Genomic DNA, 27,198 nt, shown 5'->3' with positions numbered 1-27,198 from the left:
AGTGGAAGTGGTATTGGCAGCTCAGCGTTCAGTATTTCAAACTGCACTGACACAGCAGGAGTTGCCTTCTTCTGGCAGAGAGAAGACTTGAGCCACTTCTGCTACCATCAGAGCCAGCTGGAATCAGCACTTTATGGCTGCAAGCAGTAGGAATTTAGGAAAAAGGAGCGCTGATTTGTTTAGGCATGGTGATGATCAGGACTTGTTTCTCACCCATAACACATACACCATGACCCCTTTAGAAGCCATGAGTTAATAGCTATCATGCTGGGAAATTAAACCCAGCTACTCTAGACATGAACAACAGGGAGCAGCTCTATCTGGTTTTTTGTTGTTGCCTTCTAAAGCCCTAACACCCCAGAACAGTAAGTATGAGTCTCTAGCTGTGGTTTTCCAGCTGCAAAATAGGGGTACATAAGGTAACCAAGGTTACAGAGAAACCTCCAAGCTAAGAGCAGAACTCAGCAGGCCCTGGCTGCTACAGTCCAGAGCGCTAAATCATACCACTCATCTTGAACTTGAGGCCCTGGATCAGCAAAGCACTTGAGCAAGGCAGTACTCCTGAGCTTTAAGTTAAGCATCTACTTGAGGGCTTCGTTAAACAAAGGTCTATGTTTTTAAGTGGGAATAATTAAGACCCTCCTCCTTTGAGATTTGTCAAACTCACAGGCTTCCTCCAGGCCCCAGGGTGCTCAACCCCCTGCTCTGCCCCAGGCCCCACCCCCACCCAACCTTTTCCCCAAGCCCCCACCCCCCACCTCTTCCCAGTTCCACCCCACCCCGTTCCTCCCCCTCCCACCCAGCACCTCCTGTATGCTGTGGATCAGCTGATGGCAGTGGGTGGGAGGCACTGGGAGGGGTAGGAGTTGATTGGCAGGGCTGCTGGCAGGTGGGAGGTGCAAGGAGGGAGGGAGCTAGCTATCAGTGGGTGCTAAGCATCCGCTAATGTTTTCCTGTGGGTGCTCCAGCCCTATTCTATTCCATACAAACCTGCTGGTCTTGTTTCCTGCTACTGTAACTTGCTGATTCACAAAGTTGCAGAACCTCATGCAAGAAATGCATCCTGCCCACGGTGATCTTGGTTTTGAGGCTCCATTCCACATTTGGCCCCTAAGCAGAGTAGGAGTTGAGTTTATGCATAGGAATCCAACCTTACCACCTTTGTGTGGTGGATATTCCTTCCCTAAGGCAGCACTGTGCTGGAGGGCTGCTGTAGGTTTCTCTCTCCTGCACCTTCGTGAGCTAGGAGTGAGTAGATAACCCTAGCATGTTGAGCTTGGTTTGTTATGGTTTATTTAGGCTCTACCTTCCTATCCTTGTATTTAGGAAAGGAATATGTTATATATACGGTATAGGAATATAAATGTGGAACAGTCACAATGAAGCACGAACTGGGAGCACCGAGCATTCGTAATGAGAAGATTAAAAATTATTTGTTATCTTCTCATCTCTGGCTACCCCGTGAATCAGCAGAAGCACCTGCAGGAGCAGACAGCCTTTCCTACAACAGGACTACGCATCAGCTCCCGGAGCCAAACCACGAGTGTTCTATAGAATAGTGGTTCTGAAACTTGGGCCGCCGCTTGTTCAGGGAAAGCCCCTGGCGGGCCGGGCCGGTTTGTTTACCTGCCGCGTCCGCAGGTTTGGCCGATCGCCACTCCCTCTGGCCGCGGTTCACCGCTCCCACTGGCCAATGGGGGCTGCAGGAAGGGCGGCCAGCACGTCCCTCGGCCTGTGCCACTTTCTGCAGCCCCCATTGGCCAGTGGGAGCAGCGATCGGACAAACCTGGAGACGTGGCAGGTAAACAAACCGGCCCAGCCTGCCAGAGGCTTTCCCTGAACAAGCAGCGGCCCTAGTTTGAGAACCACTGCTATAGAAAGGCTTACCTTGGCCAACAGTGAGCGAGCAGGTCTCGGTCTCCAGATTTATACGTCTTCTGGGCAGATGCACGGTGTAAGCGTGCAGGACTCACCCCTGCGGCGCCTCCTGCTGGTCATCTCTGGGAATTAGCTCTCCAGCCGTTGGAGCGCCCTCTGCAGGCCAGTGTCCCGCTATCGCTTGGCCCCCGTGTCCCTCCCGGACCCGGTGCCCTGTTATCTGGGGTGTTGCCCCCTGGCAATAACCCCTCACAGCTTTGGGTCTCCCCCTCCCAGGGAAACCCCCACCCACTATCCCCACTTCGCCTTAGTCTTGGCTACTGCCCAGTCTCCATCTAGCCCCAGTTCACTGGGGCAGACTGCAGTCTCAGCCACTCATCACAGGCAAAGGGGTTTGGACCTGCTGCCTCTGCCTACCCATGGGCTGTCTCCTGCAACCCAAGTGCCCCCTTTGGCCTTACCCTAGACCTGCAGCCTGGGGCTTTCCTAGGTCGGAGCTCCCCGGGGCTCCCTTGGCCTTTTCCCCAGCCCTGCTCCACTCTAGGCACTTGGTTACACACCCTGCAGCCAGGTCCTTCTCTCTCTGAACACAGAGAGAGACTGCTGAGCTCCTGGCTCCCAGCCTTTTTATACAGGCCAGCTGTGACCTGACTGGGACGTGGCCGCAGCTATGGCTGTTTCCCCAATCAGCCGAGGCTTGCTCCTTTCCTAGCAGCAGCCCTCTCACAGTCTCAGTCCTACCCCAGGTCTGATTTCAAGCCCTTCAGGGCAGGAGCGGGTGTCCACCCCAGTACACATGGGGTCAAGGGCAGCAGTGCTGAAGGATTTACAGCCGGGAGCAGCAGCTCCGGCCCAGCCACCGTGCTGTGGCCTGTACCGTGAATGGTGTGAGTTAGTTATGATGAAGAGCTAACAAGAGTACCTGCAGATGCGCACTGACACAGGAGTGAGAGTGGGTTGTGAGGGCTGCATGAGGCAGTGAAAACAGACACAGCCATGGCACAGAAACAGAGACCTCTCCCTCCCGCGGCGCATGGACCAGAACGATATCAGATCACAGTTGTGGGTTTTTAATAAAAGCGCTTTAAGACACCATGACAGGCACAAGATACAGCAGACCTCACCACTTCACAAAACCAAGTCAGGGCAGGAGCACACTACTGGTGGTTTCAGAGAATCAAATATCCTCTCCTCCACCCACCCCTTTGACAGCCTTTTGGAGCCAATCACATCACAAATGAAAAGGCTGCCGAGTCACCCACGCCCCTCTAGAATTACGAGGGAGGCTGAATATAGAGGGATGGAGGCAGCTGGACTAGACCCAGGAAATCGACTCCCAGACTAACATCTTTGATTAAGTAGCTAGGCTGCTCCCAGGGTAAACGAACCAAGAAGCGTCACGCTAACCTCAGGGGACACAGCGTGCTGTGGAATCCCCCAGGGCCCACCGGGTATTCGTCTCATCCATCCAGCTTTGCATAGAACTAGGGGACCGTCTCTGGTACAAGTCACTTGGTTAAACCTGTTCCCATATCCAGACTGCAGGTTACTAGCAGTGTTTTAGAACTCCCAACCCAGCCTCCCTCACATTACAAGGCAATATGGGTGTGTATGGGATCCGCTCGACTAATGTATTAGCTAAGCAACTGGTTCAATGAGAGGATGATGCCTTTACTAGAGAGTTTCCATGCCTGTTTAAGAGTGTGGGTGTGTGGTGAGAGGGGGAAGGGGAACGACTTGTTCTCAGAATCCCAGCACACGGCCCAGAGCTTTGGAAGATTTTTATCCCTGCACATTGTTCTTTGGGTAGCGCCGGCTGCTCAGTATCTGTAGTGGTCTGGCTTGAAGGGCCCTTCTTTCGGCAATCCCAGGTACTTGGCCTGCTTGTCACTCAGTTTCGTCAGCTTCACGCACAGTTTATCCAGATGAGCGGCTGCTACGGCTTCATCCAGCTGAAAGACAATAAGAAAAAACGTTAAGCCCAGGAGGTTCAGCCCAGCTCTGAAGGCTGGCGGAGTCCGTGAAGTGGTGCCCTATGGTGGCCATCACACCAGGGAGGCCCAACCGCCAACCCCAAGGGTTAAATGTAACAGGATCTGCAGAGGAGTGAGAATGAGACGGTCCTGCTCTTCCTCTGTGTCCTGAGTACAGTGACCTCTTTACACCTGAGCAGTCAGTAACAAAATCATTCAGCTGAAGCTTCCCCCACATCACCTGGGTCAGTCAATCTAAAGTCCAAGCATGAGGCAAGAGATTAACTTCTGGCAGCCTTTCCTGGACTGTACATGTTTGAACCCAATGTAATATCCATGCATTAATGCAAGAGCAGGGGGCAAGCTAGTCAGCTACAAGCAAAACCAAAAAGTATCCAGCCTGGTTGTGGTGGACAGAAGAAAAGTTAGGCTGGTAAAGTCAACCATGCTGCCAGCCTCTCTTCCCCTGGCCCTAATAGCATCTCAACAGGGTACTATAGTGTCCAAGGGGGGGATTTTAGATAAGCCATAAGACTCACAGAAGAGTTCCCCAAAGAAAAGACCGTTACCTACCTTTTGTAACTGTTCTTTGAGTGATTGCTCATGTCTATTCCAATAGGTCTGTACGCACGCCGCGTGCATGATCGTCAGAAGGTTTTACCCCAGCGGTACCCGTCGGGTCGGCTGTGGAGCCCCCTGGAGTGGCACCTTTATATAGGTCCCTGCAGACCCACTGCCTGCTGAGTTCATTCTTGCCGGAATACTCCGACAGAGGGGAGGCAGGCAGGATTTGGAATGGACATGAGCAAAACATCTCGAAGAACAACAGTTACAAAAGGCGGGTAACGGTCTTTTCTTTTTCGAGTGATTGCTCACGTCCATTCCAATAGGTGACTCCCTAGCAATTTCGACAGAGCAGGTGTCTGAGTTCACCAAGTTGCTGATTGCAGTACTGCCATGCCAAAGGCCGCATCGTCCCTCGTCTGTTGCGTGATGGCGTAGTGCAACAAAGGTGTGGATGGAAGACCACGTTGCTGCCTTGCATATGTCTTGGATAGGGACCTGCGCAAGGAATGCGGCGGATGGCACCTGCACTCTTGTGGAGTGCGCTGTTAACAGTGGGGCTGGAATTTTAGCTAGGTCATAGTACGTTCTGATGCAGGACGTGATCCATGACTAAATATGCTGGGTTGAGACGGGGAGCCCTTTCATCCTCGTCTTTGTAAAAGACCACGTAGGGGGCTCGGAAGTAAGTGCTCTGAGCTCGGAGACCCTTCTGGCTGAGGTTATGGCCACAAGAAAAGCCACCTTCCAGGAGAGGTAGGATAAGGGCCAGGTCGCCAGTGGCTCGAAAGGGGGCCCATAAGTCTGGAAAGAACAAGGTTAAGATCCCACTGGGGAACAGCCTGCCTCACCTGGGGATAAAGCCTATTTAAGCCCTTAAGGAACTGGCCCACCATGGGATTGCCAAAGACTGACCTGCCCCCCACACCCAGGTGGAAGGCAGAGATGGCTGCCAAGTGCACCTTAATAGAAGATATAACCAGCCCCTGTTGTATAAGAGGTTGTCTAGCAGAGGGGGAATAGAGACTTGCTGCGGGTGGGTGGGGGGAGGGGAGGGAGGCAGAGGGAAGAAGGCGTACTTTTCTGTAGGGACCAAGTGGAGAAGCACTTTGCCAGGTACATCGTACGAGTGGAGGGTTTCCTGCTTCCCAACAGAACTTCCCTAACAGAATCCAAACACTGCAGTTCAAGCGGGTTCAGCCATGGAGTTTCCATGCCATGAGGTGGAGGGACTCCAGATTGGGGGTTTGCAGTCTGCCGTGATCCTGCATGATGAGTCCGAAAGCGTGGGGAGGACCATGTGGGATGCACCACGCTGGAGTCCTGCCTACTATTCTTGGCAGGGGAGCAGCCCCGCTCCGCCGCCTTCTTGTTGTGCAGCACTGGGGATTGTGAATGGTGCTGCACCAATGAGCCAACCTTGCGCGTGGGGGAGCAGCGTTGATGCTCCTTATGCGAGTCCTTCCTCGGTGCCGAGGTGTCCTGCACAGAGGCCGGTGCACTAGACACCGAGGCTGCCAGTGCAGGTTCTTGAGCCGGTTGGGGCCAAAGCGCGGACTCCATTAAGAGGAGCTGAGGAGATAGTCTCTTTCTCTGTCTCTCTCTTTCTCTCAGTTCTGGGCTTGAATCCTCTGCAAACGGTGCACTTGTCTTGCAAATGGCCCTCTGTCACGGAGTCCCAGGGGCGATGCTCTGGAACTGCTCCCTACGAAGCCAGTCAGGACTCTGGTGAAGTCTCCTCTCTGTGAGCAGACTGTCTTCAGTGCAAGAAGCTCACATGGCTTCCACCTTCCTGGGTCTGACCTTGGAGCATTCAGCCTCCTCTGCCCCTGCGTGCACTTCCCACAGCGAGTCCACCCAGGCGGGGTCCTGGGGAAGCTAGAGGGTCCTGCACTCCAACTTCACAGTCAGATGTGACTCTTAGCCAGCCAGTAAAACAGAGGTTTATTAGATGACAGGAACACGGTCCAAAACAGAGCTTGTAGGTACAGAGAACAGGACCCCTCAGCTGGGTCCATTTTGGGGGGCAGTGAGCCAGACAACCACGTCTGCACTTCACTTCATGTCCACAGCCAGCTCTAAACTGACTCATCCTCCAGCCCCTCCACCTCTGGGCTTTGTCCCTTTCCCGGGCCAGGAGGTCATCTGATTCCTTTGTTCTCCAACACCTTTAGCTATCACACCTTGTAGAGGGGAAGGGCCCAGGCCATCAGTTCCCAGGAGACAGAGTGTTGGCCATTTATGTACACTGGTCCTTTGCTCTGCAACAATTACACCTCCTTATCCCACCACCTAGAGACTTAAATGCATAGGGGAAACTGAGGCAGGCCTACAGTATTCAGAGGAAACATTAAGAGCAGTCCTAGTTCGTCACACCCTCTCCTATGCACTTCAGACAAGCAGCATGTGGATCCCCTTTGGGCATAGGCTTACCATACCTCTCGCATGGCTTAAACCGCAGCATGCCCCGGTGACAGGGAGAAATATCACGGGGGGAACTCCCCAACATAAACGTACTAACTCATAAAACTAACTCACGATCTAGTGAAAAATGATAACTATAAACACGGAAAAACGCTAGGAAACACTTGCAAAGCAAGAGACTAGTTGCGCCAATGTCCGTCACTGGTGGTAAGAAGGAACTGAGCAGGCAGTGGGTCGGCAGGGACCTATATACACCGCCATAAAGGCGCCACTCCAGGGGGCTTCAAAGCCACCCCGACAGGTACAGCTAGGGTAAAACCTTCCGACGATCGTGCACGCAGTGCGCGCACACACACCTATTGGAATGGACATGAGCAATCACTCGAAGATGAACGGACACTTAATAGGCATTCCGGTTTGGGTACGTGTACACTAGGAGTATACATTCAGGTTAGCTAACGTGATGTACACCCTAGAAGGTATAAAACTGTCTTCACTAGGGAAAAGAGATCTAAGCTAGAGCAAGGCAGCTAACCTCAATGTGCGTTCCTAGTGAAGTAAGCCCTTGGTGCCTTTTATTCCAGAGGTGGTTCCAATGCTGCGTGTCAAACACACCCAAGTGGATCAGAATTTAGCCCCATATCTCCAGCACAGAAAGGGCTACAGTAATGAGCAGCCCTTTTAGAACAATGCGACTTTCACAAAGCAGTTGAAAATAAAATGAAGAAAACCACTACACAAAAAAGTCTTACACAAATAAATTGCAAAACGCCCATAATTGGGCTACATATTTGTGCTCTGGGGCTCCTTCGACTGGTTAGGACATATACCTTCTCCTGTAATGACTGCGACTAACAACTTCGGTTCAAGGAAGATTTAAAATACCTGCATTCCTGGTAGAAAAACGGAGGAGAAAAATATATAGGACGTGGAAGAGGGCTTGAAAAGTAGAGATGAACAAGTCACCAAAGAATGTAAGGGAGCCACGGGTGCGAAGTGACAGTGCTGTGTAAGAGAGTCAAAGGAAATAAAGATCTAAAAAACAGCAAAAGGAAAGTTAACGAAGAAAACAGGAGTGCTAGAAGATTTAGAAGGTGAGGAGATAATGGCACCAGTGCTGCAGATGGCTACAGAATTTGCACTGAAGAAAAAGAACCTCCTGCAGAGATGTTTGTGGCTGTAACTGGGGAGATGAGGAACAAATGGCAATGCCAAAGATAAAAGAAAACCAAAAAAATCCATAGCAAGCTACAGTCCAGATAAAATGCATCTGAATATCAGAGGAACGCACTGACTGAAAATAAATCACGGGTAACGAGAGCTATTTGATCAATATAAAAAGAAGTCCTGTTTTGATGGAAGAACAGGGAGTCAATGGGCTAATGAGCCAGATGTATAACCTGTGCAAAGCACTAAGCCATAAAGTAAGGGTTTTATTACCGGAACATTTGGAAAAAATGCATCTGAGCACCAAGTGTGAGTTCTGAAAAATGGATTTGCTTGGCATGTTCCTGGAAGCAATTACCCTATTTTAGTCTAAAAAGGGACAGAGTTATACAGAGTAACATTTCACGAACCCAGCAACAGCGAAACTCCACTGGTAACGAAGCTGGACGTGACACCAGCATTGTTTCATGCACTGCAATGCGCAAATTGCAATACCAACCATGGGGAGCCTCAGCTAATGGGGAAAGTGTCCATTGTAAGGTAACCATGTTTCCATTTCCATAAAACAGTTAATATCACATAACAAAGGAATTCTGAATTCAAGAATTATAGATGAAAACTATGTGGCGACTACTGAAGTAGTGAACAAACAAGGAACAGAGTGATCAATAAAAGCAGGGATAGGGCAATGGAGAAAAAGAACAAGTGGTACATTTTATGGACCTACATTCAGATTTAGATTTTCCCCAGAGAAAGGTGTACACACACACACACACACACACACACACACACACACACACACAAAAGATGCAGCATGATCTTTGAGTGAGGAGCACAGTAGACTGTAGGTCGGGGTGGGCAAACTATGGCCCGCAGGCCACATCCGGCCCACATGACCCTCCTGCCCGACTCCTGAGCTCCTGCCTTGGGAAGCTAGCCCCCGGCCCCTCCCCGCTGTTCCCCCTCCCCCACAGCCTCAGCTCACTGCACCGGTGCTGCTGCAGTGACGTGGCTGGCTCCAGCCGGGCTGCACGGCTGCCTGTCCTGCTGCTCTGAGCGGCACAGCTGTAGCGCCGCCAGCCATCGGTGCTCCAGGCAGCGCAGTAAGGGTGCAGGGAGCAGGAGGGGTTGGATAGAGGGCAGGGGAGTTCAGGGTGGTGGTCAGGGGCGTGGGTGTGGATAGGGATCGGGGGGGTCAGAGAGTGGGGAACGGGGGTTGAATGGGGGCAGGGGTCCCCAGGGGGCAGTCAGGAAGGAGGGGGGGTTGGATGGGGCGGCGGGGGGGCAGTCAGGGGACAGGGAACGGAGGGGGAGGGGTTGGATGGGGCAGGAGTCCCGGGGGGCCCTCCATACAATTTTGGAAACTGGATGTGGCCCTCAGGAAAAAAGTTTGCCCGCCCCTGCTATAGGTAGTCAAATAAAAATCAATACTAATTAAAGGAGAAGTAAGCAGCCCGGACACAAAACAGAGACCGCTGCATTAAATCATAAGCACAGGCCCACGCCTCAGGCCCCAGCTCCTGGAAAAGTCATGCAATGAGGCCTGAATCTAAGCTTCCACTATAAAAAGCAAGTTTCTATCTTGCAGGCTGTGAAGAACAGCATGAAAACATGACCTGCCTGGGTCTGCAAAGAGCCTGAAACAAATAGCTCTGAAAAGGGTGAAATGTCCTGTGCCTCTCAGAGGGGTGTTAGCTCCACGACCCACTGTTCTAAGGACTTCACCCACCCTATCACAGCAAAGGGCTGTGTGTGTGGCAGAAGGTAAACAGTGCAGAGGACCCAGTCTGCCCTACGCAGCAAATACACTCCCTTGCTAGAGACTCTCTTTCCCTCTTACTACCACCACCCCAGCCTGTCCAGAGTGAAAGGGAACCCCTTCTGCCACCCTTGCTATTCACCAGGGGAGGGTGCCCCTTCTGCTGCTCCTGGGGGGCATCAAAGGGCGCCATGTCACCACCCTGCCACTCTGGGAGGAAAGGAGTCCTGGAGGGAAGGGGTCCTTCCTGCTGCTGCTATTCCAGGTGGGGGCAAAGCCAGGGCATGGGGGTAGGGCTGCAGAGTGGAGTACTAGGGGACCCCTGTTGTGGGGTGTCTGGGACCCTGAATTGCCTTGATCCTGCCGTCCATATAGTGTAGAAGAGTAAGACAGCAGTTTGCAAGTCTCTACGTTCCCATCTGAAGGCGAGAGAACCAGAAGCAAATCACTTGGATTATTATACTTCGCTCTTCTTTGAGACACCAGTATCCTCCCGCCATTTTACAAATGGGGAAATGGAGACATGGGAAGATAAAGTGACTTGCCCTTGGCTGTCACCCTGCATGTCAGTTGCAGAGCCAGGAATAGGACCCCAGTCTCTAGCGCCCTAGCACCAGACCATGCTGCTCTCCTCCTCTAATCAAGAGTTCAGCTCGGGTATTCAGGAAGCGTTTTTCCACAGTAAGAGCAACTGGGCAGCGGAAGGAGACAGTCACTGCAGAGACAGAGGAACAGGTTCGATAAGCAGTGAACAGGCCTGAAAGCGACAGCAGGCGAGGGGGCCGTTACATCAGCTGAGGGCTTTCCCTGGCCCATTCAAAAACAATTTTCAGTTTATTTATTAGAAGCAGTTGGTGAAAAACAAAAAAACAGGCCAAATCTATGCAGAAGGCGGCTTCAGTTTACGTTTTCAAAAATGCTTAAAAAAAAAAAAAAAAAAAAACCCAACCCCGCCCCCTCCCCACACACTTTCTCTCCAGAGCTGAATAAATAACGCCCTGTGCACCAAGGGACTCAGGAGTCACAGGTTTCCAGGGTAAAAGACGAATCACTGACAAAACCCAGAGAGAAGTGGATCCACTTGTGGAGGAGGTGCAACAGAGCCCAGTTTGCTTCCCTTGTCCCCAGTGCTATAAACAAAACAACAGAAAAAGCCACTTTCCTCAGGGCTCGGTAAGATGCCCAAAAGAGGCAGCATGCGTGCTGGGGAGGGAGAGCTGCTCAGTGCTGCAGACTCCAGCTTCTTCGCCAAGATGTTCGGCTGGCGGCCCTGTCTGGGACAGACAGCCCTATTCAATTCGCACCCCAGGAGACAGACACGAATTGCTGACCAGAAGAGCCGCCTCTGACAGGAGCTGCCTTTAGGCTAGTTCACAGCTGTTCCAGTTGCTGGTGCAACAGGCTGATATAAAATTATTCTACTTAACTGCCAGGGGGCAAATTTGTCACGTACACATGTAAGATATACAGCACAGCTATGTCTTAACTCAGGAAGTTCCTTCGAGAGGAAATGTAGCCAAACTCCGAACCTGGAGACAATGGACCTGTCTGTGCCTGCGTCCTGTAGATAGCTAACTGCTTGGTTTGCAAAATAAGCAAGGAGGAGGGGGCAAGTAGATGAACAATAAGGGGTCATAAGAGGGGCAGATACATGTAGCTTGCTAATTACGTATGGTAATGATAGCAAATTTTCGCCAATCATAAAGCAATAGATTATCATAGTCAACTGCATATAATGCTTTGGTGTAAGTGTTGTCTTTGTTCTTGCTGACTTATGAGCTCGAACCCAATTGCAATTGAAATAAACAGCTCGCCCCTCCCGGGGCTCCTTGCTTGATTAGCTGTGTCCGTCTCTCCTTATTCCTCAGCTGGAACGGACAGAAATTTCTATGACAAGGCTATAGAAACAGAAAAGCAACTGATCCACCGAATTCTCACTTTAAACGCAAACTACCTTTGGTAGAGCAAAGGCTGCTGTCAGAGCCATGCTAGTCACTCCTCTGGCTGGACCCTTTCTCAATGGTCTTGTCACAGCACCGACAGACATGCCAAAACTTCATGTGGCGCAATAGGAGAACTAAGAGTGTTCAGACGGGCAGAGTGGGAACGAATGGGGCTTCCTTTACTATATACAGTATTCCAACTGGCTGCTTGACCTAGGCACTGTCCCTTCTCTCTGGGCATCTGGGAGAGAGGAGGTGGTTACTCACCTCGTGCAGTAACTGAGGTTCTTTGAGATGGTTGTCCCTGTGGGTGCTCCACTTTAGGTGTTCGTGCGCCCCTGCGCTTCTAGTCAGAGATTTGTAGTAGCAGTGCCCCGGTTTGCCACCCCAAGTGGCTACCTGGCACTTGCAACCAACCGCCCCCCCGCCCCCCGTTCCTTCTCTACCCCAGAGGATCGAAGAGAAACTCCAAAGCAGAGGGAAGGAGGGAGGGTAGTGGAGCACCCACAGGGACAACCATCTCTAAGAACCTCAGTTATTGCACAACGTGAGTAACCTTCTTTGAGGAGTGTCCTTGTGGAGGCTCCACTTTAGGTGACTGTAGAGCAATGCCCCTCTTTGCAGGGGAGGGGCTTCGGAGTTACTGATTGCACGGTGGATAGCACCGATCATCCGAAGTGAGCATCAGCAGCTGAATGTTGCTCTAAGGCGTAATGTTTGGTAAATGTGTGGGCTGATACCAAGGTAGCTGCTTTACAAATGTAAGTGATAGGTACGTCTTTGAGAAAAGCTATTGATGTGGATATAGCTCTGGTAGAGTGCGTGTGAAGTCCGGAAGGAGGTTCCAGATCCTGTTTTTGATAGAATCAGATACAGTCAGAGATCCATTTTGAGAGCTGCTGTTTGGAAATGGTTTGACGTTGGGAACGTTCTGTGGTGGATACAAATAGTTGGGATGATTTTCTGAATGTCTTTGTTCTTTCTATATAGAACGCAAGCACTCTACGAACATCCAGCGTGTGAAGGGATGTTTCCCTGCTGTTGGCATGCGGCTTTGGGAAGAATACAGGTAAGCAGATGGGTTGGTTGAGATGAAAGAAGGAGGCAACCTTGGGTATAAATTTTGGATGTGGACGTAAGATTACCTTGTCCCTGAGGAATATGGTATAGGGTGGGTTTACCATTAGGGCACCCACAGTCCTCCCATCTTCCTTGCCAATGTGATTGCCACGAGGAAGGCGACCTTCATGGATAAGTGTAACAGTGAGCAAGTAGCTCAAGTGACTCAAAGAGTTTGCCCATAGGAGTACAGAGAACAAAGTTGAGGTCCCACATGGGGTTGGGTCTCTCAGTGCGGGATACGTATTCTGTATGCCTTTGAGAAAGCGTTTAGTTAGAGGGTGGGCAAAGACAGTGAGTCCATCTACCTTAGAGTGGTAAGTGGTAATGGCAGATAAGGGCACTCTGAGTGAACTAATGGAAAGGCCAGATTTTTTGAGCATCAGCACGTATTCGAGTATTGTGGGTAGTGGTGCTGACTGTGGGGGTAACGTGTACGTCTCTGCACCATATGGAAAAGCATTTCCACTTGTGCGCGTATGTTTTCCGTGTAGTGAGTCGTCGGCTGTTCGGTTAGATATCCTGTACTTCCCTGGAACAGCATGACTCTAGGTTCATCATCCATGGATTAGCCACGCCTTGGGATGGAGAATCAGAATGTTGGGGTGGCGGAGGCATCCTGTGTCAGCAAGGGAGGCACAAGGGGAAGAGTCTGTGGCAGTCTTGCGGCCATCTCATTCAGGTATGGGAACCACATCTGTCTGGGCCATCTTGGTGCAATTAGAATTATTCTGGGTTTGTCCTTGATCTTGAGTACGTGGCTCAGTAGTGGAGTTGCGGGGAAGGCATACATCAAAGGGGCTTCCCATTTCATGAGGAAGGTATCCCCCAGGGAATTGTGTCCAAGTCCTGCCCGGGAGCAGTATTGTGGGCATTTGGCATTGTGATACATTACAAAAAGGTCTACGGAGGGAAAACCCCATTGGAGGAAGACAGTTTTCAGGATTCCTGGGTCCAGTTCCCATTCATGCATTTGCAAAAAGTTTCTGCTTAGGTCATCTGCGGTGACATTCTGGCTTCCCAGTAAGTAGGCTGCAATGAGATCTATGTTGTTGGAGATACACCATTCCCAGAGGTGAACTGCTTCTGTACAGAGTAGGTAAGATTGGGATCCACCTTGGCGATTTATGTAGAACATCGTGGCCAAGTTGTCCATGAGGATCTGGACAGTCTTGATGCATATCAGTGGCAGAAAGTGGTGGCATGCATTGCGAACCACCCTGAATTCCAATAGATTTATGTGTAGGGTGGATTCTGCAAGGGACCACCAGCCCTGGATGGTATTCTCGGACAAGTGTGCTCCCCATCCCAAGAGGTCGGCGTCAGTGGTGATAGTTACCGATGGGGTGTGTTATTGGAACGGAACATCTGTACAAGCATTTGTTTGTTTAGTCCACCACGTGAGTGAGTCTTTTACCCTGCTGGGCATTGTCAGTCATCTGTGGATGGAGTGCTTGTGGGGAGTATAACCAGTACGAAGCCAAGTTTGTAGTCACCTCATACGAAGCCTGGCGTGCTTTAGAACATACGTGGTGGAGGACATGTGCCCTAGGAGTTGTAGGTATATTCTGGCGGACGTTTGTGGGCTGTTTTTTTAATCATTGTAATGAGGTTCGTTAAGGTAACAAAGTGTTGTCGAGGCAGTCATGCCGATGCCGTGGTGCAGTCTAGGTCTACCCCTATAAAGTCCAATTGTTGGGTTGGAATTAGGGTGCATTTCTGAAAGTTGATATGTAACCCTCATTTTGTAAACAGAGTAGTAGTGATGCGAAGGGCGTTGACTGCAGCCTGGTACGTGCAAGCTTTTAGGAGGCAGTTGTGTAGGTAGGGAAATATTATCACACCCTGTCTGCGAAGGGGTGATCAACGATGGCAGGGACTTTGGAGAATACCCGTGGAGCTGTGGATAATCCAAATGGGAGCACTCAGTACTGGTAGTGGAGGTTCCCGAGCATGAATCGGAGGAACCTTCTGTGTGCCGGATGAATAGTGATGTGGAAATAGAGGTCTTGTAGGTCGAGAGCTAATCTCCTTTCTCCAATGCCGGGATTATGGTTGCTAGGGTTATCTTGAAGCGCTGTGTTCTGACAAACTTGTTTAACTTGTGCAAGTCCAAGATGGGCCTCCATCTGCCTGTTTTCTTCTGGGTGAGAAAGTAGCGTAAATAAAACCCTCTCCCCCGGTCCTTGGCGGGTACGGGTTCTACAGCACCTAGTTGTAGGAGGTGGTTTACTCCCTGCTGTAATAGATGGTTGTGAGATGGGTCCGTGAAGAGGGACAGGTAAGGGGGTAGGTAGGCGGGATAGAGGTAAAAGAGACACAATAGCCCTTGCGGATAATTTCCAGAACCCACTTGTCTGATGTAATGGTTGCCCAGACCAAGTAGAAGGGTGTTAGATAGTCCCCAAATGGGCAGGACGTTATGAGTGACTGTGGTAGTGGTGGGGCTCTTGTGCTCTTGACCAACACTTCAAAATGCTTGTCTGGAAGTGGATGGTTGAGAAATTGCTGACTGCTCTGGGGCTTGTCGGCGTCTCGTCTGACGTTGTTTGTGGCGCTGGTTAGAACGACTCTGAGGTTGGGTATACAGGGTAGTGCGGAAGCACTGGATATAAAATCTGCCCTGTTTCTTTTTGTTCCCAAGGGCATATATTCCCAGGGTTTACAATGTGGCACAGGAATCCCTGAAAGTGTGTAAGGCTGCCTTCCGCAAACAGTTTTTGACCTTTGAAAGGTAAGTCCTCTACTGTCACCTGAACTTGGGGAAGCCTGGAAGGTGGAGCCAGCACGCCCTCTGCATGACTATGCATGTGGCAATGGAGCGGGCCAGCATGTCAGCAGAGTCCAAGGAAGCCTGTAAGGCCATTCTGGCAATGAGGGAGCCCTTCTATTATGATAGATTTATATTGTTCTTTTTTATCTGTTGGAAGATAGTCAATAAAAGTTGTCATTTGTGCAAAAATGTTGTGTGTGCACTTGGTCAGTAATGCAGAATAGTTTGCTATGCGAAACTGGAGGGTTGCCGAGGAATAGGCCTTCCTGCCAAAGAGGGCTGGGCGTTTCCAATCTTTATCACAAGGGGTGGTCTTAGCCAGATGTTGCTTTCCCCTTTAACTGCCTCCATCACTAATGAATTAGGGGTGCAGTGGGTGAACAAAAACTTGGCTCCCTTAGCAGGGACATAGTACTTCTTGCCGGATTTTTTACAAGAAGGTGAAGCTGCAACTGGCATCTGCCAGACAGCTTTTGCCGAGTCCACGATGGCCACATTGATGCATAGTGCAATCTTGGCAGGAGATGTACGGAGAATATCCATCAACTTATGCTGTGTCTCTGGCAGCTATACCAAGGAAATGTTGAAAGAGTCAGCCACTTGTTTAAATAATTCCTGGAAGTCATCACCTGATGTGGGAGGAGGAGGCGGCATTATTGCTTCATCAGGATACGAAGAGGCGATGTGGGTGGGTGGGACGGTGCCACCCTGTGGAGGCTCTTCAACTGCTTCTGCTTCCTCCTCGTGAGCTTCTGGGGAGGTTGGGGCAGAAGGGGAAGGTGATCGCTGTGATCTTGGGTGTTCTGGACCTGGATGGGTTTGAGGGCTGCATGTTCTGGGTTCTGTATAATGCCCATGAGTCCCAATACGGCCAGTTTGGTGGGAAGACCATAGGAGGGGCCACCCATTGCGGAGGATGCCACGCTATGGGCTGGTGTCATGAGGGTCTAGATTTGGGCGAGGGGTGCACATTCCTGCCCCCACTTCCGCCTCATCATCGCTGGAGAGAGATGGGGCTGAGCCAGCAGGGGTATTAGTCAGGCTTGGCCCTGGCCTGGCTGGGGTACCGTCAGTACCAAAGAGAGGCATTCCTGGAGTGGACGTGATGAAGAGGTCTGCCTGGCTAATAAACAGCTGCGGCATGGAGAAGCTCAGTGCCAATGGAGGAGGCAGGCTTTGATTAGAAATCATTGTGATTGCTGCCAGTGCCGTAGACTTGCTGCAATGTATTAGTGCAACAAATGACGCCATTGCGCTGTTTGGTGCCGAGGTAGCCTGCCTTAGAGCTAGGCCGCAGGGGGTCTTTTGCTCCTCAGGCCATCCCAGTGCCAGACGGTCCCGATGCCTCTGGGTGCCGATGGTACCGGGGCAGATTTGGCGGTCGGAGATTGCCTATTCTGAGGAGACTCTCGCTGAGGCGAGGAGGAGTGAGACCACTTTTTTGTGGCTTTCTGTGGGACTGGGTCCTTTGCAGCTGTTTTTGAAGAGGATCCCATGTCTAACGCAGCCGCGGGTGAGTGCTGGTGGGGAGGGGTCCTGAGCTCAGGATCAGAAGCAGGTCGGAGGGATTTCTCCAGCATCGTAAATTTTAATTGGAGATCCCTAGCTTTTCTAGTCCTCGCTGTCAGCTCTTTGCAGTGGTGGCACTTCTGTGCGATTGTCTCTCTCCAAGACAACTGACACACTGCAAATGACCATCTGGTATTGACAGTCTACAGGTCAGACAGCATTTAAAACCTGGAGAACCAGGCATGCCAGAGAGGCTGTTCGCAAAGAAGGAATGGGAACAGTCCCTTCCACATGCCTCTGGGCTGTGAGGCAGATGGCCACATCAGGAGGGAAAAGAAGAAAAAAGGTTGTTTTTTTTCCCCCCTCAAATAGAGAAAAAACAAAGGAAGAAGTAAATGAAGAAGGATAAAACTACGAGGGTTGAACTAAAGGAATAGCAAGGTTTTGAGGGCGCTGCTGTTGCTCCGACCAAAGCCAACGGCGGTAGAGAAGGAACTGGGGGGCGGTTGGCTGTGCGCGCTGGGTAGCCATTCAGAGCAGTGCAAGATGGCTGCCTTGTGTGCCCAGCCAACTGGGCACTGCTACTGCAAATCTCCAACTAGAAGCGCAGAGGCGCACAAACACCTAAAGTGGAGCACCCACAGGGACACTCCTCAAAGAACAACAATTGGCACACAGCCCTTGTTAGAGCAGGCTCCTTGCCCGATTGCAAGCAGACAGGTTAAGGTTCACATTCAAGGTTAGATTTGAAAGTGTTGATTTCAAGTTATTCTAGGGGAACTGATGCACCCCCACTAGATAAAGACACACTTGCAAAATATCATCATGCTACCAGCCGAGATATAAAAAGTCTGCCCTCTCTTGCAAAGATCACAAAAGGGATTTTTTTTAAAATCTGAACAAACTAACAGAAAAGTTCTCTCTGGATGGGAGAGTACATTTGTTGATTACACACAGAAATTCAAAACAAACAAACATGCACTAGATAGTCCATACAAATCTTTCCAAGGTTTCTATTGGTAATACTTTAATTTTACCTACATCTTTCTTCTGTGCTGGCACATTAATGCCAACTCCCATTAACTTCCTTGAAAACCTTCCACTACCAAATGCCACATTTTTAAACTGGGGTTTCTGGTACCAGGCACTTCCCTAAATCAAACATTGATGCAAATTAGTCCCATCTGACATATATAAAATGAACTGTGCTTGGCTTAGTAAGTGGTTAGATTGTGGATCATCTCCCTTATTCAATTAGTTTTTCTGGGTTTTATTACTAGGAATAGTATTACAGGGGGCTTGAAGCTGTGTGTTGAGGGGCGGCATTAAAGTAGCATAGCCATTGAATGACTTCATATAACGGTTTCCCCCCCCCCCCCAAAGAGGAATGGCAGAGATGCATTCCCCCACTCTTGGCATGATTGATCCCCACAAATCTCCTCCAAAAACACCTTTCTGGCTCATTTTAACAAGTGGCAGTGGGAGCTTAGAAGTCCTTCAGCAAACCCTTCATAAACAATTCCATATCTGTTTAATCTATTGACCAAAGGAAAAACCTTTTCGCATTATCACTTCGGGATCTGGCCACATTTCAAAGGTACAGGGACTTAACAGCAGAATCCTTCTCAAACAACGACCATCTCGCCTAATTTGCAGGCTTGTTTCCGAAAATTGAGACCAGACGACAGTTTCTTTTGTAAAGTTATGACACGATCCAGATTATTCCTCCCACCAAGAACAAAGAATCCACTGATCATTTTAAGTTTAAAAGAGAAAAATCAAGCAGGATTTGTAGCAAATCCAAATCAGAGTGTCCGCAGAGATGTGGGGACATTTAGGCAATTAGGACCAGATTGTGGCTGGCTCTGCTCAGGTGCGCAAGGGGGAGGGAAGAGTTGGAAGCTTTCCCTCTCCCTTCCCCATCCTGCTCCTCATAGGAGCCAGCTGCAATCACAAACTCGCACCACTAGCCATCAAAGGGATAGGGGAGAGTTGGGATGAAGCCAGAGACATACCCCTGCTCCACTAGCCACCAAAGCTGGGCAGGCACAGGAAGAACATGCTACGAACACCTTGACGTGTACAGCATGAACAATTCTACATGAGCCAGCTCCCAAGGTATCTCACACTCCAGCCCCAAAATACAGGCCATGGATTTAAACCACAGTGTGACCCGTAGTGTTCCTGTCCCAAGTTCTGGTCCAACTCTGTTGTGAGCAACATGCTGGCTACAAGAGCAGCCCTACTTCAGTGGTGTATGTTTAGCACCCTTAAATCCAAACACACGCTGATGCAATGAAGCTTCTATAAGCAAATACCTGATAAAAGAATTAGCTTGTTCATAGGTAAGATGCCATATGTAAACGAGATGTCTGTCTCCTGATGGATCCATTTTATCAGATTGTTCACTGCTTCAGGTAATAGAAACACTGACATCACAAGGCAACTTGTTTCTAAGGATCCCAATCAACATTAACTTAGCCTCAATACCTGTGAGAGAGGGTTACATTGCTCCCATTTAACCGCTGGGGAAAGGCAGAGGTTACCCAAGGTCACATGGCAAAACTAGGTCAGAGAAGAGAGTTGACATTTTTCCTTTTCTTTACAGAAATGTCACACACAAAAACTTTTGAAGTTTCCAAACCCTGAAAGCTGTCCAAATCAGAGACAACCCCCACCCCCCGTGAGACACACAGCTGGAGTGAGTGTATCCTACCCAACAGTCAGGATACCACATGACATGTCACAGCCAGCTCCCAATCAAAAGTTACAACAGCAAATCATTTTTCAATTTGCTTTTTAAAAAAATCCAAAACCCACCACTGTGAAAACATTTGCAAAAAGCAAAGCACCAAAAATGTAGAAATATTGCAACTGAAGTTTCATACACCTGAAAAGTTTTTGTGGAAGTTTCGTTTTTAAATGTGTGGTTTTGGTGCCAAAAGGTTTGAAAAATGTCACACTAGCTCTAGTTGTAGTTAGGCCTAACTGGATAATATTAAAGAGAGGAAAAGGAGGCAAGCTTTAGGGAGGGGAAATCTCCCTAACAGTGAGCTGGTAGATTGGGCAATGGCCTCCCAAGGAAAGTGTGTAAAGCCTACAGGTTTGGTGATTTCACTGAAAATTACCCAAGACTGGAAGACGTACTATGGAACAACCTTGCACTCGCCAGGCCCAGGAGAGGTCTCATCCACCTTCTGCTTTGTACGGCCATTTTGTCAGCTTCTGAATGAACACATGCCGAAGTTGGACTTTAGTGCTCTAAGCTTAGGTTACTTACATGTCTATCTGAAGGACTGTGTTGGGTTCATCTGTGCAAGTATATGGAAATAAGATTAAAACATTGCACCCTAACGCACCTTCTTTGGCAGCATATGGACTCCCACGGGATACTTGTCAGTATTGGTCCACAGCTCAATCTGTGCCAACACCTGATTGGTGAAGGAGTTGCTCATAACAAAGCTGGGGTGACCCATGGCACAGCCCAAGTTGACAAGTCGGCCTTCTGCTAGAAGTATGATGTGGCGGCCGTTCTTCAATGTATATCGGTCCACCTTCACGGGAAACAAAACAAACACCAATGAGACAAGAGCATGGAGGCAGCGTATTCCACCCAAAGTCTGGCAGTCCCATCCATCCTGCACAGATGACCAGCAGTTAATATGCAACTTAAACTTTGATTGTAATTGAGCTTGACACCACACACCGTCCAAGCCAAAACATTTGTCTCTCTGTAGGCTGGTCTCACCCAACATGGAACCTAGCAGCTGCTGCTCATTTGGATTGACTTTGAGTCGATCATTTATCCAGCCCCCGGGTTTCTGCAGGTGTACTGCCATTGGAGGGGGACTACTCTGGGCTACCTAACAGCACACATCTGACGTGTGTCAGAGCCAGAGTGATTCTCTGCATGCAACCGAACAGATGCATCTATGTAGTGTGTCAAGACCACCTGCATACACCTAGTCTGCCCTCCCTCCCCATCACACGTCTCACTACATAGACAAGAAGGCAGTTCTATTTTAGATTGCTAATGCAATTGGTTTTGCTTTCCGAACCCCCCATCCCACCCCACCCCATCGAGGGGCAGCTTTCAATTAGATGATGTGGTCTGCCACAAGTCTCTCCGCAGAAACAAGTGATCTTGCAAGTTCATCTGCCGAGAGGAGCGAACAGCAACGTAAGATTGACTGAGATGACAAATAGGGTCTCTGAGCCTATCCCGAAAAGAATGGGCAAAATCCAGGACTCGTATATTTGTCACGTGCTTCTCAATGCAACAGGTTTACTAGGTGCCGCACGACAGTTTATTCAGGCATCTAGGGCACAGGCTAGTCCTGCTATTCATTTCTGCATAACACGTTTGCCCCTTTTTCCTATTGCTTTACTACATCTGGGAACTTATTCCATTAAAGCCAACAGTGGAATCCTGACCAATTCTGGATCTCAGTTATACTGGTGTCACTGCTCAGGCCTTCTGCTGAGTTATTACAGAATAGATTGGATCTTTGGTATTTATTTATGTCACATGTTTGGAGGGACACTGTCACATTATAGGTCTTTGCCTATGCTATTAATATCTTAAGTTATTCAAAAGTGAAAGACAAAACACAGTTTCTTGATATTTACGCTTTTTTAAATCTTTGCCTTTCCCTCAGTTTGCACATAGAACACTTTCCATTTTGATCTGAGCGCTACCATATTTGAGTTTCAGGCCTTGTAAGGCGCAGAGTTAATCTTAACACAACTGTTCTCAGGGGGATTTTTAAAATTTGAAGAAATATTTCTATTGAGATTTTAAAAAAAGCTTGTTTGTACAAAATATAAACTTTGCACCAAATTTAAACTAACACCGTCTCTCCCTTTTTATACAAAGAATTCCACAGGTCGCACTAAAAACCTTACTGGAAAATAGTCATGTAGCTAGGGCATTCTCTGGCTGGGCTTAAATACTAGAGATATTCCCACTTCAATGCTTCTGTGTCATTTATTTTCAGCATGGTTTGTGTGTAAAGTAAATGTAACTCTCTCAAACGGAAGCCCTAAACAGACTGGCCATAAATCTACCTTCCTACTCCAGTTAGGCTGGGTGGAATTAGCAAGGCAGTTCTCTAATGCAGCGGTTCTCAAATTGTGGATCGGGACCCCAAACTGGGTCACGACCCCATTTTAATGGGTCACCCGGACTGTCATTAAATTTGCTGGGGCCTGGGGCTGAAGCCAAAGTCCAAGCCACAGCGCCCAGGGCTGAAGCCCTCAAGCTTTGGGGCTCAGGCTTTGGTCCCCCTTCCTGGAGTCTTGTAATTTTTGTTGTCGGAAGGGGGTCATGGTGCAATGATGTTTGATAAACCCTGCTCTAATGCATAGTTGCAATGTTCCTTCTGGGACGGTAGTTCTCCAGGTGTAATTCGTGGGCCATCACTGGTGTGCAGAGCCCTTCCTGGAGTGAAATATGGGGGTGAGAAGGGAGAAGAGATGATCTGTGACGCACTCATGCGAAGTGGCCAACAGAAGGGAACCGTTTACAAACTGCTGTAGTGCAGAGAAAAGGATCTCTTTTGGCACTTCCCATCCTGGTGCCAGGCAGAAGCTACAGGAAACTGTTAAGTATAAAGACGGATGTAGCCCTATGGCTGTACATTCCTCTGGCTTTAATAGGGAGAGCATGTCAGAAGAACCTGGCAAAGAGGCAAAGTGATTTATCTCAGGCACTAAAGGGCACATTTTCAGAGGAGCTGAGCATTTGTAAATATCTCGCCCTAAAGCATTCCAAGTTAGCTAATTGAAAACACAGATTTATCACATTCTTCCCCACCCTCTCCGAGCGGCCACTCTACGCTCCAATGGCACTGCAGCAAGAATGGTCAGCCAAGCAATCCATCACTGGCCTGCAGGCTCCTATAGCACCTGGCATAGGATCCAGGCCACAGCCTTGGGAAACTGCAGCAACAGGGTGGAGCCGGCAACAGTTACTGCAATATTACTACTGGGCTCCGTTCATGAGTCTTCAGCTCTGGCTGCGAGAGCCCCTTTCCTTAGAGACCTAGCCAAGCTCTCCTAAACAAAACTTTCTGTGAAGGAGCTTCACTCTGGATTTTCTGGCTTTTAAAATTGCTTTTCTCCATCTGAAAATAGATTGGATACATGGCAACTTCTCTCCCCTGAGTGTCCAAGTTCACCTTGCCTACCATTGGGTTTTCCTTTTGCTCTGCAGCTTGAGGTGGCGGGACCAGACATGTCAGTCACCAAGCAGAAGGAAAGCAGCCCAATGGGAATGCACCAAGAGCAGAACCACAACTGAGCTAACATTAGAAACACAACTTATCAACTGCCCATGAACAACTCTACCTATAGAGTACAGCAGCGTAGATAGCTCTGCAATTAACAGGCGAGTCACAGCAGCAAGATGAGACACACCTCTTTCCTGGGTGCCAAAATATGTCTTGTGCAGGCTCAACTCCAAAATCAAGATTTGACAACTGTGAAACCAAAGAGATGGCCTTGAATATTTACAGGCTATACCCCGAGGCTCATTTGCCAGGCACTCTAAGTGAATAGGTGAGTAGTTGGCCAAGTTGCTACCTTGGACTGAAATGATCGTGGGCCAAGAGACAGATGATGCCTTTATTCTAGAGTTTTTGACCTTTCCTGTAGCATTTTGCTCTTGCACTTTCTACGCTTTTATATTGTACTTTAGCCACCTAAATCAGTGCTTTTAGATGCCTTTTATCTGTTAGGTGGTAGAGCTGTAGAGACTTCTAAATGCCCAGATTCTTGCCAGGTAAGTCTTGGCTGTACCAAGGACATGCAGTGGTGACCAGAGATTTTCCTGGGAATGTTTAGGTTTGGGGCAGAACAATGCCGCACGGCCATACACACTGCGTGCAGAAGAGATGGCTACTAGAAACGTTACTTTGATAGATAAGAACAGGGAAATCGAAGAATAAGCATCCATGGTACACATAGTGGTTTAGTTAATTGCATCCAGGACCACAGTTAAGTGCCAGGGAGCTGTTCCATGCATTTCGTGGAGACTACTCAGCGCTGTTGCCCTTGGGGCATTCTTGACATACGGAGGAAAGAAATTCTCCTAGAGTTAGTTTACTATTTGAGGAAACAGCTGAAAAATGCTTTCTAGGAGCTATCTTTCAACTGACCTGAGGACAATTTGAGGGATTTCTGCAGATCTCTGCTTGATGCCTTCTGCCACCCTGCCCTGGGACTGAAGTTTGGGGATATTAAGTCAGATTTCCCTCCCAATCCCTCTGGCTTTTCTTTCTCAACACTGAAAAGGTTTCAATTACTTTTGTGGAACAGCCTTTCATTCTTAGTTGCTCTGCTCAACGTCCAGGCTGCCCTGACAGAGTGCTCTGTCAGGGCGCTCAGATACGGCAGGGATGGAACATGGGAAGCATATGACTCGGATGTTTCTACTCAGGAAGGAGATATGGAAGTAGCAAAGACAGCTCAATCGGCTGGGGAGCCAGAGCTCTGGGGCCAAGAGGGGGCTTCTAGAATCACTGACAGTCTCTTCTGCTGACTTTTCCTCATTGGCCTGGATGGAAAAGGAAAGACACTGAGGAGACCGGTTGGTTGTGCCTGACAGGAAGCTCAAGAAAGAGGCAACTCTGTATTTGGCTTGTTAGCAAAGAGGCCCCCAGCTGGTTCCAGTCTATCTGGAGAATCCACCCCTGAGTGCACTGACACCACATTCTTTTTAGCCTTCCATTTTGCCAACTCACTCTCTATTCAGGGGTTACTGGGGACCCTGATAGATCCTGAGTCAAGTTTTCATTTTTCCTCCATTCTCCTGCCTCCTCTTTGCATTGAGCCAGCCAGCACACAGAGTCCAACCACAAAGGGCCAGTCCCTGCCAGGTGCTGCTGACCCCTAGCTGCTTACTCTGGAGAGGGCTCTCCAAATGATCAGAATGAATGCTCCCAGTAAGTCTCACACCCGGCAGGTCAGCACGGCAGGCGATGACCTGGCTGGATCCCAGCAGCCAAGCTAACCATTAGCTTAGCCTCAAGACAACCTCAGAGGCCTCATCCACAGGAGCCCAGAGGAAGGTTAAATGCCATTTGTCCTAGTCTCCAAACAGCCAGCTCTATTGGAGGACCCAGCCTGCTTTCGAGAAGTGAGCCAGGCCAGGAGCCAGAGACAATGCCCCATGATGGCACTGCAAATAAACACCTTTCCAAGCTCATTTTCTCCCGACATTATCGAAGTTGCCTCCTGTAACGAATGGTCTTTATCCAGTTCACAGCCTACACTAGCACCATTGTAAGTTCTGGGTCTCCCTTTTCCAAGGTGGTCACAATACAGAGAACAAGCCAAGCCATGGCTTCCAAGCCAAAGATGGCCCTAGTCTAATGGGTACCCATCATTCCAAATGCCAGGTAATACAGCTGTGCATCATTTCTTCGGCCTATTGATCTGGTACAGAAGAAAGGAGAACCTGTTCATGTTTCCAACAGCAAGCAGCAAGGCTGGGGGTCTCCAGTTATGGAGAGTGTCTGAGGGGGAATCAGCCCTCCTATGCATGGGACATTGATTCGGATTAGCTGCCTCTCCCTCACGCTAGGTCCTGCTGAGGGCCGACTCACCTGGGGCTTAACATTCACCGTCTCCATCGCGTTATCGTTTAGCCACTTCACATCAACTTCCACATCAAAGTGGCCGATGTTACATACGATGGAATCGTCCTTCATCTGCTCGAAGTGTCTGCAACGAGAAACCAGGCTCTGACACAGAGCAGGGCATCGGAGGGCGATGTTCCACTCCACCCGCGCTGGCTAGCAGCGCAGCGTCACGCAGGGAGAAAGGGGGAACGACAGGTGAATCCTGAGAAGATGGGTCCCCACAGGATGCCACTGGCCCAAGAGTAGAACCTTGAAAGAGGCTTGGGTGGGGGAGTCACCTCAACACCTTATCAACCACCCCTTGTCAATTTTACCTTATGATGTCAATATTCACAGGCACAAGAGCAACAAGAGGGCAGTGGGACTGCTCCGGATGGAGGGACTGCAAGCTGGGGCTTGAGGGGAGGGGCCACCAGGGTATTTGTCAGGCATGATAGGGGCGATGAGCTTGTTTCATTAGCTCACAAATGGAATCTCTCTCCTGAGAGCCATGGCAAGATCCTGCGACAGGCAGAAAATTCCCCTGGGCCATCACTAAAGCAACACCTTCAAATGGCAAACCTTCAACAGAATCAGTCATGTCTCTCCTAACGTTGGGGGCAAGAGTAGCAGCGAGAGTCAAACTTAAGCCTGAGGTTCTGGCCCAGCTTCCTCCCCCAGCTCTGCCTGTGTGCCTCAGTCTTGACTTGCACACCCCTCCTGTTACTCTGGTCCTGGATTCCCTCCCTCCCCCAATCTCTGCCAGTATCCCTCACCACCAACCCCCAGCACTCCCTGTTATTCCATTCCAGTGTTCCCTATGGCTCCACCAATGCCCCTCACCGCAGACCACACACCCCTCCCCATCTTGCACCCCGAAAGAAACCATGATTGGGATGTACAAAAATCTCTACTCGAGACCAAAATCCTGACCACCTGTGAACAAAATCCAGCCCCGCAGAGCTGAAAGCCAGTGCACGAACCCACACTGTGCTGCCAAGCAGAGTCATGTCAATATCTGAACACCAGTCAGTCTGCATTCAGCCAGGGGATGGACAGTACCTGCCCTGCACGATATCAGTGCATCCCGTGGTGGTGACAAAGATGTTCCCTTCTTTGCAAGCCTCTTCCATGGTCGTAACCTCATAACCTGAAGGTCAAAAGAAAATTGTCATTCTCTGTCCTGGCAAGAGCCTCCTTTCCCAGCCAACACCGGCAAATGAAGGGAAGAGGCCCAGTTCTGATACTAAACAGAAACTCCAGCACAAGAGGCAGTCGTCCCCCACCTGTTAGTCTTTCATCCCGAGTGTCCGTGCGATGCAATTATTGACATAATGCCTCATTGGGCCACATTCTCAAAGGAAGATGCACTTGCAATATTTGCAGGCTCCACATTCGTGACAGCACAAAGCCCTGCGTGTGCATAGACTCATGCATGGAAGTGGGGTGACTGCACGTGTAACAGCCA

The 27,198-nt window shown here is 49.5% G+C and overlaps 1 protein-coding gene across 1 annotated transcript in view; it reads right to left on the bottom strand.

Annotated features, from left to right (window-relative positions):
- Positions 1-2,932: 2,932 nt before the first annotated feature.
- The window catches only part of AHCY (adenosylhomocysteinase), a 54,931-nt gene continuing 30,665 nt past the window's right edge, over positions 2,933-27,198 (bottom strand). The window contains exons 7-10 of the mRNA XM_054045694.1: positions 26,793-26,880; positions 25,716-25,833; positions 20,469-20,663; positions 2,933-3,830 (exon numbers count right to left, since the gene is read on the bottom strand). Of these exons, the coding sequence (XP_053901669.1) occupies positions 3,699-3,830; positions 20,469-20,663; positions 25,716-25,833; positions 26,793-26,880 (533 nt within the window). The 3' untranslated portion in view covers positions 2,933-3,698. The remainder of the gene's footprint in view (positions 3,831-20,468; positions 20,664-25,715; positions 25,834-26,792; positions 26,881-27,198) is intronic.

Source organism: Malaclemys terrapin, chromosome 12, assembly GCF_027887155.1.
Source record: "Malaclemys terrapin pileata isolate rMalTer1 chromosome 12, rMalTer1.hap1, whole genome shotgun sequence".
NCBI classification, from domain to species: Eukaryota; Metazoa; Chordata; order Testudines; family Emydidae; genus Malaclemys; species Malaclemys terrapin.
This window is presented reverse-complemented; position numbering and strand designations above follow the sequence as displayed.